The sequence below is a fragment of the Trachurus japonicus genome, chromosome 21, assembly GCF_045865225.1.
Source record: "Trachurus japonicus isolate A0001 chromosome 21, Traja_1.0".
Lineage (NCBI taxonomy): Eukaryota > Metazoa > Chordata > Actinopteri > Carangiformes > Carangidae > Trachurus > Trachurus japonicus.
In genome coordinates this window covers 22,089,310-22,101,723 of record NC_140927.1, presented here as the reverse complement: position 1 = coordinate 22,101,723, position 12,414 = coordinate 22,089,310, and the positions used below count along the sequence as shown (strand labels likewise).

Below are 12,414 nucleotides of genomic sequence, written 5' to 3'. Positions count from 1 at the left end.
GTAAGAACTAGACTAGTGGCGTGGCTTGTTCTTGTTGTACAGGCAGAGGTTGCCACGTTTAGAAGGAAGACACGCACACACACACACACACACACACACACACACACACACACACACATACACACTTAGAGACGCTCAGTGGAAGACTCAGGTTTCGGTGCAGGTTATTGAGAGGGACAGGCGTGCCCCTGAGTGCCACACGTGGGCACCGGGTGGTCAGAGGAGAACAGAGGTTGGCAGGACCCAACCTTTCACTGCCCAAGCTTTCACTATGGAGATAAATCACCAGCCAGGCTTAGCAATGCCCTGCCAGGGCCTGCCCACACATTCACTCCTCTGTGTGCAAAGTGCAGACTGTGCTGTGTGGAAACTGTGCTCCTGTGACTGTGTGCGTGTGTGTGTGTGTGTGTGTGTGTGAAAAAGTATGCATTCACGTCCGTAAGTATTAATCCTCCGGTGTATGTGTGTTTGTTCTGTATGCATGCACGTGTTTCTGCACAGTGGACAGAACAGCTGGTTCCAGAAGGAGGTCAGCCATTGTCAACAGGAACACAGACTTGCATGTTTGTCTGTGAAAAACAAAGAGGTCTGTAGTCTTCTTGAGTTACATGCTGGAAGTATGTGCATTCTGTATTGACACAACACATGCGCTCCGTGGACATCTGCACTGCAACAGAAGCCGGGAGAGCGCTTCTTTGAAACATGTCACTCTATTGTGTCGCTATATTTCCTTTCCTTTTTAAAAAAAAAAATTTAAACACGTACACTGTGAACACTGTGGAAAGAGCTGCTTTATGTAATTTAGTAGCCGTATTTACACAAGCAGCCATGCAGGCAGCATCAGGGAGGAGAAGTGTAAGGGCGGAGGACAGGAGTGCCTGCAGCCTCCAATCCAGGTATCCATATATAAAGAAATGAGTGAAAGGAGAAAGTGAGATAGAGGGAGAGAGAGCGTGTGTGTGTATATGTGTGTATATGTGTGTATGTGTGTGTCATGTGCTTCTTGGGCAGCCTCCTCCATATTCATGCGTTTCCCTGGGGACCAGTGGATAGGCTATTGTGGGAGTGTGCAAACGAAAGAGAGGAAGACAGTTAGAGGGAGATAGGAAAGGGAAGGAAAGTGTAGGTGTGTGTGTGTGTGTGTGAAGAGGGAGGGGGCGGGGGGGTGAAGGGGGCAGGGGCTTGTGTTGGAAGGGTTGTCTCTGTTGAAGTCTGGCTTGTCCCCAAGGACCTGGGGGCACCGGAGCAAAGCAGGTGGAGGGAGGGTGAGAGGGCTGAGGTGAGGGGGTAGTATCCTCGGACAGGTACAGGAATGCCCGGTGGGCAGACTTCCAGTGCACACACACACACACACACACACACACACACACACACACACACACACACACACACACACAATCATACACACACACACTTACTCACACTCACATATTCCCTTTCCTGTTTTCTTGATAATTCCACTATTACAGTATGTCTGCTCAAGAAGCATGTAGAGCTGTTGCTGCGCTGTAACTGACCCCATTTCCTATGAGAACTTACAAAAACATGCATTGTGTTTGCATTGTGGGAAACCCCCGTTACAGGTGACACACACACACTCTCAGACTCCCTCTCCCTCTCTCTCTCTCTCCGTACTGTATGTGCGGAGAGCGGCGGATGAAGAGGGGCAAACAAAAGGGGAAACGAAGGAACCAAAACAGAGGTCAGCTCTGTTTGAATCCGCTCTCAGCTGTACTTCCTATTTCTCTGGGCTGCTCTGGGAGACACAGGCAGACACATTCACACAGCCCTGATGCTGCGCTGACACAGGGTTCAAAGCAGTGTGACTGCGCCTCTGGGCTCACATGAGAAAATACAAGGAATTAATTCTCACACAGCGGCTACGATAAAGATATGTTGTTTATCTGAACGAATAGAGTTTTGTTTTTTTTGTTTTTTTGCTGACTTTGCCAAACTTTGTGTCCCGTTACTTGATAAAAAAAAAAAACTTTCAGCTAAGTCCTCAATAACATTACAATGTTTCTGCCATGTTGTAATTGTACACACTGTACATGTCTTTGAGTTGAACATAAATATTGTCCGCTGTGTATTTATACATAACCTGCTGATATAAATAGCAGCTTACACTTTCAGGAGCAAAGTGCTAAGCTAAATAGATCAGTGGTGGTGAGAGACATGGAAAGCCCTCCCTATGCAGCTGCAACATGAAAACTCAGAAGATGTTGTGTGTGTGTGTGTGTGTGTGTGTGTGTGTGTCTGAGTGTCTGTGTGTGTATGTCTGTCTCTGTGTGTCTCTGTGTTTAACATGAGAGCAGCAACGTGGAAACAATTGGAATTGCTGCTAGCCTTTAGGGCTACAAGGGGTAATGAATTCAATTAATTGATACATCGTTAAGCTTTAATGTTACTAAATGCCAGTCACAGTTTCCTTGAACCTGAATTAATTTCTTCACATGTCAGATTTTACCCACCAAACAATCACAAAAGCTAAGGATTTTCACCTTCCTCCTGATATAAAGCAGTTGCTGAAACTACCAAATGTTTGGCCTGTGACTTAATCAATTATCAAAACAGTCTGGGAAACATTTTCCTCTCATTATTTCAGCTCTGCTTGTATTACTGTACTACGAGCTTGAAGTAGCTCGCACCACATTTTATTTATTTCGTTGCTGTATTCCTTTTTTTATTTTGGGCTGCTTTATTCTTTAATGTGTTGTGTGACTAATTTCCTCACAGGGATCGTTAAGGTGTCATTTAAGTGGATTTTGTAGTCTATAATTGTTTACCTTTGTTGCACCGGTGAGCACCTCTGTGTGATGTCTGCGGTCTAGTAGGAACTGGAGACAAACCAAGTGTACGCGAATAAGCACAATAAATGAAAGCAGAAATCCGTCAGCGGGCTCTCGAGGTGGTGACGGCAGAATTATTGACAGTGGGAGAAAAGCAGCTGCATTAAATGAGTAATGAGAAGTCGTTTGGTCTTTGTTTTAGAAGCTGTTGTACGCAGACCTCCCTAAATTATATCATAATCATGGAGTCACTTCATGGATGAAGTCAGAATGTAAACATCCGCCTCATCTGCTCAGTGGCTGAGCTCAGAGTGTTTCCACTGTAAATCCTGCCACTCTTCTTTACTTTCCTGGATGCAACACACACACACACACACACACACACACTGATCCACAATACCTCAAATTATAGATGGTCGTCTACATTTCTCCGTGAGATTAGTAGATGGCCCGGTTAATCTCCCAATCAATCATTTGCAATCAAGACTCTCGCAGGCCGCCTTCAGATTCATGAATACATGTCTTTGTATTTATGCTCCGTTTTGACATCACGTTGCGGTGCGATATTTTTTTGAACTTGGAGACACACAGTGGAGAGAGAGAGAGAAAGAGAGAGAAATGAGAGGGGAGTTAGAGTTCACTTCATATCTGACCCGTGTGCTCATTTCCTGCACAGCTTCAGATTGGCTGGAAGCCAAGAGCAACAGGTGATCTGTATGTACACTGTATGTGTGTTTCTTTTTGTAATTCTGTGTATTTGTGTAGCCTGTGTGTGTGTGTGTGTGTGTATCTTGATTGCACGCATATATATACACACACAACAGTTTGATAAATCATGCTAGGGTGAAAGACAGAGAGACAGGAAGTGGCCTCTGCTTGGACACTAGAGATCCTGTCTGACAGACTTTGCTCCTCTTTCAAATCCCTCTAACACAAGTGAAGCTTCTTTCTTTCCTTCCCCTTTCCCCCCTTCACACTCTCACCTTTTTTTTCTTTTTTTTTTTTAAACCTCAGTACCCACTACAGAGACTCTGAGACCTGAAAGAAGAACATTTGTGCTCCTGCACTGCTGAGAGAGCCCTGTTAAATATATCCCACAGATATTACTCCTCCCCTCTAGTAAACAGAGATGTTCTTGTTTTCGGTCTCTACTGTATCTTTCTCCTCCTTGCCAGTTTGCTCTGTGTGTGTGTGAGTGTGTGTAGCAGTCATGTGTTTATCGCTGTGTGAAGGTGTCTCACACAGTTGACGATCACTAGTGAGACCATCTACCGCCACCCCAACTTCTCTGTGTATCCTTCCTGGATGTAAATGTGTGTTTATTTACAGACATATACATTCTCAGAAGTTAGGCTACATGTACACAACTGTAGATTCACCACAAATATGATACTACTCACACAACGTAGGCTATTCTCACTCACCAACAAGTCAGACATGCACAAAAGCAAGCACGCACACAGGGCTTAACTGTTAGCACTGACAAATTATATAATCAACGTTGATATTGATTACTTATCAGAGAGGAAATACCATGACAAAATATACTGATGGCAGAAATAACTCAGGAGTCATTAACCTCACTGAAAAACATTGAGAGAGAGAGAAAAAAAACACCTTTGATTGATGAAAGTCTGGGAGCAATATGAATACCAGCCTTCTTACCTCATCTCCTCCCTCGGTCATGCTGCAGCAGTGTTACACTGCCACCTGCTGGCAGAGCCATGGTTCTGCAACCTGGTAATAGTATATATATCAGCCGTAGAGGAAACTAAAACCTAACAGAGGACTGTGTTTGCATGTAGTATGTACTGTAGACAGGACATGAACAAATAATAGAATATTTGCATCTTTTCTTTTTGCAAACGTCAAACACAAACACTGGTTTGTTCCCCAACTAATGAGCTTAAAAAGACATAACAATCATTAGCATTGTAATGTGTTATCACTGTTGTATTTTATGCTTTGTTTTTTCCTTTATCTTGTTGCATACTTTTTAAGATGCTACATTACAGGATATGTAATGGAAATCAATCAGGGATACTTCATACTGTACTGAACTACTGTAAACTGTAATGTTAACAATGGTACTGTCGTCTAAACTTCATTCAGAGACTGTTCTTTTCCAGTGACAATATCCATCCATCAACACTATACATGAAAATGATGTATCTCTGTTTTTAAACATGTCTGTTTTTGAGTATTTGCCTGTTTGTCTCTTTTTCTCTTTAGAATTAGTGTGAAGTGTAGATCCTAGATATATTGTTGTGGGGCAAAGTTTTGCTCACAGTCACTCTAATGTATTCCTCTCCTCCTGTTGCAGTTCCATGTCCCCGTTCAGTATTGACAGCATACGGCGCCCCCGGAGGTCAGAGTCGCCAGATTCCAAAAAGAGAAGAATCCACAGATGTGACTTCGAGGGCTGCAATAAGGTGTACACCAAAAGCTCCCATTTAAAAGCACACAGAAGGACGCATACAGGTCAGTGAGACGCTACTGTGACTGTCACTTTCCTGTGCCCTGCCAGCATCTTTTAACAGTTCTACAATAAATGAGCAATGCCAGTCGCATCCAGCTGCCTATTAACTCCAATACAAGATTATGAGCTGATTTCTTGAGGAAAAAGTGCCATCCTATTTTTTTATGCGTGAAAATTTCCACAATTTTTACTCTAGAAACACCAAAAAGACATGTATATGTGTTTAGTAAGGCCTTGCTGTTCTGACCATGTCAAATTTTGGGCATACTAGGAACAGCTTTTTCTTAAACTGAATGAGTTTGAAGTTCAAAATCACTGTACTGTATCTACCTCTGGGGGGCAGGCTTTCCCACAGATGTTTCAGACAGACAGACTGGTAGCATGCCTGATGACAGACAGGCAGCCATCCTGTTCTCCAGTCATTATCTGCTGACACGATCGGATGACTTGAGAGAGGACATCTATACTGTCCTGTATCTGAACGGTGTAGTGTGAAGGGTTATGTGATGTGAAACAGACCTGCTCCACCACCCTGAGCAGGTCTGTTCCAAACCACAGGTGGATATCTATGGCAAATACCCACAGTAAAATATGGTCATTTATTTTAATATTTATTTATAAATATTAATTTTTTATAATATTTGTTTATTTCCACCTTTCTGCTTCTGGATGTGGAAATAAACATTACAATCTGAAAGGACATAATAAACTCACTTCCCATGTGTCCTAGGGACGCAACTCTGACACTCACTCTCTCACACACACACACAAGTTTCTGACTGATTGACTGTGGTGTCAATCAAACATTTGGCAGGTTTTGTTTTTTTCAGTTAGTCATTAGTGACAGTGATTAAAGTCCAACAACAGCACATGCACACACACAGGTTGACAGCTCCATAATGTCTGTGTTGAGAGAGAGATGATCATGTGTCTGTTTGATTATCTCCGTCTTTACAATGTGAGACTCTTGACCTTAAAGAGGAACTAAGCATAGCCGTAACATAGCCCCGGGGAGAAATCCTTTCTCCCTGTGGCCATGCTACATTTTTACCTTAATTAAAAAGTTCCGGAGTACTTGTGATAGTTAACTAGGTTACATGGCTTGTGACTTGTTATGAGTGAGAATGGAGGCTCTTTGCCTTTCACCTGGCGTCTCACGGCTGAAAACCAACCTTGAAACATCAGTGTAGTTAGTACTTGGCCACCGCCCCGGTGATCCCAGCTCTCGTCTCTGCACACCGCGGCACAAACACGCTCCGTAACCCGCAATACTTGTTTATGACAGTTAAGACTACACAAATATACACGTCGTAACATCGTATATGTTGTATAACATTATCCACCGCTCCATGGATTGATTTTTCGCTGGCTTTGTTAAAAACAAATGCACATGGAGGAGAGGAGGGTTAGAAAAACAGCGGAAAAGCAACCGGATTTGCATAGTTCCTCTTTAAGCTGGAGGGTTTGATTCCCATGTTGACAGAGACCTTGGAGCTATGATGGAGCCACAGATTGAAGCCTTGGATCTTTGCTCACTGATGCTTGATCTGTTCTTCTGTAGTTTATCAGTCAGCTTCTTAATGATTTTAAACCCTTTAAAGGTGTACAGAAATGGCCGTTTGTCCTGTTTGTTGCGCCGAGTTGTCACGAGCTGCAACACGAGTTTACCCGAGTAAGGAAAACAAATTTGATTGGTCGTTATCGAGCGGGCGGGATATTCAAAGCTTGGGGCGAGCCCGAGCTCCGTGTGTGTGTGCGTGTCTCAGACGTTTGAATGACGGATTACGGATCCAATATCAGTGGCTGGTGAATCGTGTGCAGGCTGACGTATAATCCGTGCGCCTGCATTATCCAATGCGGAAAAAAAATACACACTTTCATCCTGGATTTACTCAAAAATAGAATTTTGCACAAAGTTTGGCCTACATCGTCTGAAAGATGAGTTATTACACTAATTTTATGACCCAGAGTGGGCTTAAATTCAATTTTCTTTTCTGTACACCTTTAAACTTTTCAACCATTTGAGGACTTTCAAATATTTACACATTTTTCATACATATTTTCTTACATTTTTACACCAATCTTCAACAATTCAGGTCCTTTTCAACCATTTCTGCTTACAAGTTCTACTTTTATTCTTCAGCTATTGCATCATCTACATCAGTATTGCTTCAACAATGTTTTTAAGCTGTCATCTTTTAATATATTATATAGAAATTTCAGCCTTTTGTACTTATTTTTAACAATTCAGGCATTTTTCAGCCATGTCATTAATATAACCTCCTTTTTGCATGTTCTACTTTAAATCTTCAAATATTGCTATTGCTTGACAGTTCCCAGTGTACGGTATTTAAGTTTTAAGTTCAAACTCTTCAACAGTTACACTTGAACATGCAGGATTTTTAACATTTTTCCCTGACTTTAACATTTCTCCCACATTTAGCTTTTTAAAAACCATTTATGTATCTCTCAACTTATGAGTTCTGCTTTTCTATAGCTTCAGCCTTTTCAGCATAGGCAATGGTGTTCAGCCTGCAGCATTCATACACATCTTCGGGAAATACATTCTCTATCGTCATTACTGTCTGCCTCAAACATACAATGCATCAAATGCATAATACTAGGGTTGTATAGTATATAATATCCAGATGTCCCTTGAGGCTTTCTGTAACCTACAGACTTACGAGACTGTGGTTGCCCTAAGGCCTTCCTCATAGCTCATTGTCTGCCTAAGCAAAAAATGTATGCTGGTATTTATAGAGCCCTTTTACTATTTGTTTACCATGCCCAATTTTTAAACAACTATACATAACCAAATATTTAAAGAGGAAGCTAACATCACAGAGGAAACTATAGAGGTAGAACTATACTTTGCTTAAACACTGTAGATGTAAACTTTTTCAACATAACATGACTTTTAACATCAACCAGAACCTAGCTTATTGTCTCAGAGCTAATTGACACTATACTTTCTGTTGTATCTTACAGGAAATTATATTTACGATAATAACGATGCTCCAACATTACAGATGACATAGGGCCGTCTGCGTCACTAAAAGTGCAACAGACTTTCAGTTCAGGCTAAATTATAGTTGTTCAACACACTGACACACATCACATAACTTTGCAATGCTTTTTTCAAATCCATCCATCCATCCATGGAGCTAGGGTTATGGTTATGAAGGTTTTGAGTTGGCCAACTACTAATGTTTACTAACCAGTTTAGAGGAAACACCAGTGCATCAAGTTCAACAACAAACAATATTACTTTACTCATCAAGAACTGTGTCCAGTGATGGAAAGCAACACCAATGCTAACTTTTGTAACTTTTGTAACTTTTGTCTCTATCATTCTTTCCTTCTAGTGAATTTTGCATATTGACCCCTATTCCTGGCCCATCTTAATACCTCTTGCGAGAGGATGTTATAACCCCTTTTATTACAAAAACAACAATGATTCAAGCCTTTGTCAAATGACAGTTACACACACCCACACATTTGACAACAAGCTCTGTTATGGTGATAGGAATCATCTTGATGGTGAATGTAGACATGAAGGGTTTGACATGATGTGGTAATATAGATTGTCCTTTAAATAGGTTAAATTATACATTGTATGTGCAAGAATTTTAAATTTGCCAACATAACTTTGTCTTTGCCTCCTGTGACCATGTGATCTACAAGCTGCTGAACGCGCTGTGTTTCCTCTGTATCCTCTCCAGGGGAAAAGCCATACAAATGCACCTGGGACGGCTGCACGTGGAAGTTTGCCCGCTCTGACGAGCTGACGAGGCATTACAGAAAACACACGGGGGTCAAGCCCTTCAAGTGTGCAGACTGTGACCGCAGCTTCTCCAGATCTGACCACTTGGCTCTGCACCGACGGAGACATATGCTGGTGTGAATCAGACGGAGAGAGAGAGAGAGAGAGAGAAAAGGAGGAAGAGAAAGAAAGAAAAATGGAACGGAACAAACACACACTTCTACACACACAGGCAGCCTGGGGAGCAGGATCTCCCTATGAATGTTTTTCAGCTGGCCTGGACACACACTCACGTACACACACAAAGACGCACACACAGATACACACACACAGACACACTCTCATCCGTCATGAGGAAAGAAGATGTAGAGGTGCACAGAGCTTGTGGAGCACAAAACAGGGTCACTTCTGGATCCTCTTTGGGTTGGAAGGAATAGACGGCAGGATCTTTTATTGTCATTGTTTGGAGTTTAATAGGGAACTGTCTTTTACAGCACTGTTCATAAATGTTTCACTTTTGATTTTTAAAATGAACTCGCACTCTTCATTTGGACAAAAGAAAAAATATATATAATGCAATCGCAGCTGTCTCATTTTTTTTTTTTTTGGTATCTTTCTTTTCATTATTGTTCAAAAATGGCTGCTTTTCCAGCATTCATAATGTGAAAGATCCCGTTGGAATGAAATTGATTTTTTCTGTGTGAGCAGAAAAAGGAAGTTGGGCCTGGACTGGATCACAGGAAACGATTTGGGCCTAGTTGAAGTTACAGGCAGTATTGATTCGCCGTGCCTCCCTGTGAGTCTGAATTATGACCAGCAGAGGACGCCATTTCATCACGGATGGTTTCCTCTGCCTGCTGGAGACTGCTGTGTTGTCAGAGGCATCCCATATTTAAAAAAAGAAAAGAAAAAGCTAAAAGAGGACTGGACTTTCACCTTTTTTGTTTTTCTCCATAGCCAGCAAACAATAACAACAGCATGACTGAAAAAAATAGCCACAACCTGAATGGATCAACCTCATCCACACCTCCACTGTTCATTGCCTCATTTCAAACGAGGGGAAAAATGGACGTGCATATCATCCCACCAGCAAAGAAACACACCATCCATGAGTTACTCACAGGGCCGGATTACCCCAAATAACATCAGTGCTATTCTTTATGTTGAGCCTCTTGAAATCTTTGGTTGATTTTGTGCTGTGATTAGCAATCAGTAAAGTGCAATCTTAAAGGATAAATATACTTTCAGTATGACAACGTTCGTTTTGTTTATTGAATCTTGCTTTTTCTTTTTTCTTTTTTAATGCCTGCTTATTGCCTATGTTTGACTCAGAAAAATACAACCCCTCATGTACAGTGAACTTTGAAACAATCAGAGGAGATTTTCAGTATGTGAAGAAAAAAAAAATAATAGAGGCACCTTACAGACTCATACTTTCATTCTGTCCTGATCTATCTGTTTTTATTATTATTCAGCTCTGTTTTCTCAGCTGGGTTTTGACAGTGAAAGGAATTTGTGTTGGTGGTTTTTTGCACAGCAGCACTTGACCATAAAGCTGACATTGACACCGGCTGCAGTGTTACAGGGATAGCGTGGTACCTGATGTACAATAACGTAGAGCAATACATTATGAACAAAGCGATGAGAAGGAACGTCCACCTCCTCTTTGTTCTGTTTGCTGATGTCAATATCCGAGGAGAAGTCTCTAGCTCGGCCGTCTCCTCTCTCTCAGTACCATGACTCCCCCCCTGTGTGTTACCGACCTGGTTTGTAGCTCCAGCACAAGACTCGAATCTGATGTGTCTCTGTTAGTTACTATAAAGTCATATAATTTTTGTTTTATTTTAATTTTTTTTTTGTTCGTCTCAAATACAGAAAGTCACTTGAAATGTTTTCACCTCAGACCAGATATATGTTAAAATTATTATCTGATGTACCTGAGATTTGGTTACATGAAATGCTGATAAACGGAGGAATCACACATGCATGCATCACATAAGACATATATATAAAAAATACATACACATACACATGCACATACATAAATACATTATTTATGTGCAGTACGATTACATTTTAAATGCAGTTTCTGGCAGATATATCTCTTAGAGAGCGCCACTTAACCTTAATCAAGAAGCTTAATTAAAAAAAATAATTCATACTCGTAATAGCAGACTTTTTTTTGCAGGTGTTTCCGAGCGAAGGAGCTGCAGACATAAACTGAGAGCATCAGGCCAACCCATATTATTTGATAGTGCTGCTAAATGTATTTATTGGACCGAAGCCAGTAAAAAGAAATGGTAACCTTTTTGATAATAGCACCTTGAAAACCATACACTTACACTCATACAACACACTCTCATGCATGCACACACACACATGCACACACACAAACCTGCATGCTTGAATTGAACCACCTCCTCACTTTCAGTAAAGTACTGTAGCCAAATCCAGGAAGTCATTTCCACACAATGTATGTGACAACAACCCCACCCCCTTTTTAATGTAATGGAGAATGGTAATGTTATGGTATCATTATTTATGTATATTATTTGTGCACAGCGTCATTATGCCCAGTTTGTATTAACATTTTGGCAAAAGCATATCAGCACCTTCTTTGTTTATTAGTATGATTTTTTTTTCTCAGATTATTTTATTTCAGATGTCGATTTATAAACAAATAATCATCATCGTATTTTATCATCCATATAATGTATAAGATCATTTTATGATTGAGGGGCACTTCGTCATTGCATATAACTCTTTTTCTTCTGTAAAAAGGAACTTTTGAAATGTTGTAATATATGTGATAGTGAAGATAAAACTTATTACAAAGTTCTACAGCCTGTATATACATTGGAAAAATAGGGCTTTTGATTAGTAGACGCAGGAAATACATTTATACATGTAAAGTCTTTTTCAGAGACTGTAATTTATCTAATTTGATATACAGTGAAATGGGGCTAATGGTATTCATCATGTAAATTATCATATGTGGTGTTCTATAACAGTTTTCTTTTTTTTTCTTCTTTTTTTTGGTTTGTGGTTTACTAAGTTCATGATCAAATCATTTTTATTCCTAAGGCTGAACCAGTGTTTGCTATAATCAACAAATTATTTATATACAGCACATTGACCACATTAAGGTACTCGATTCCCTGGGTGGCTATTTTGTTATATCTGGACAAAACAAAATCGATTCAAGCACATATCAACAGCACATGTACTCTCCTATCCAGTATATGACGTTGCATGCCTTAATACAACCGCTTTTCAGATAAAAATTCAATTAGACTTGAAGGTGGTGGTCTCCACAGGACAGGGTGAATTGTATTTCCCTCCAGCGTCTCTTTCCTCGTTTTAAAAGCATAATTTTGTAACGG

The 12,414-nt window shown here is 40.7% G+C and overlaps 1 protein-coding gene across 3 annotated transcripts in view; it reads left to right on the top strand.

The window, feature by feature from the left end:
- Window positions 1-12,226, top strand: part of klf12b (Kruppel like factor 12b) — a 40,056-nt gene extending 27,830 nt beyond the window's left edge. For all 3 annotated transcript variants that reach the window (XM_085764282.1, XM_085764283.1, XM_085764284.1), the window contains exons 5-6: window positions 5,113-5,270; window positions 8,991-12,226. In XM_085764282.1, coding sequence (XP_085620408.1) covers window positions 5,113-5,270; window positions 8,991-9,172 — 340 coding nt within the window. In that variant the 3' untranslated portion in view covers window positions 9,173-12,226. The remainder of the gene's footprint in view (window positions 1-5,112; window positions 5,271-8,990) is intronic.
- Window positions 12,227-12,414: the final 188 nt, after the last annotated feature.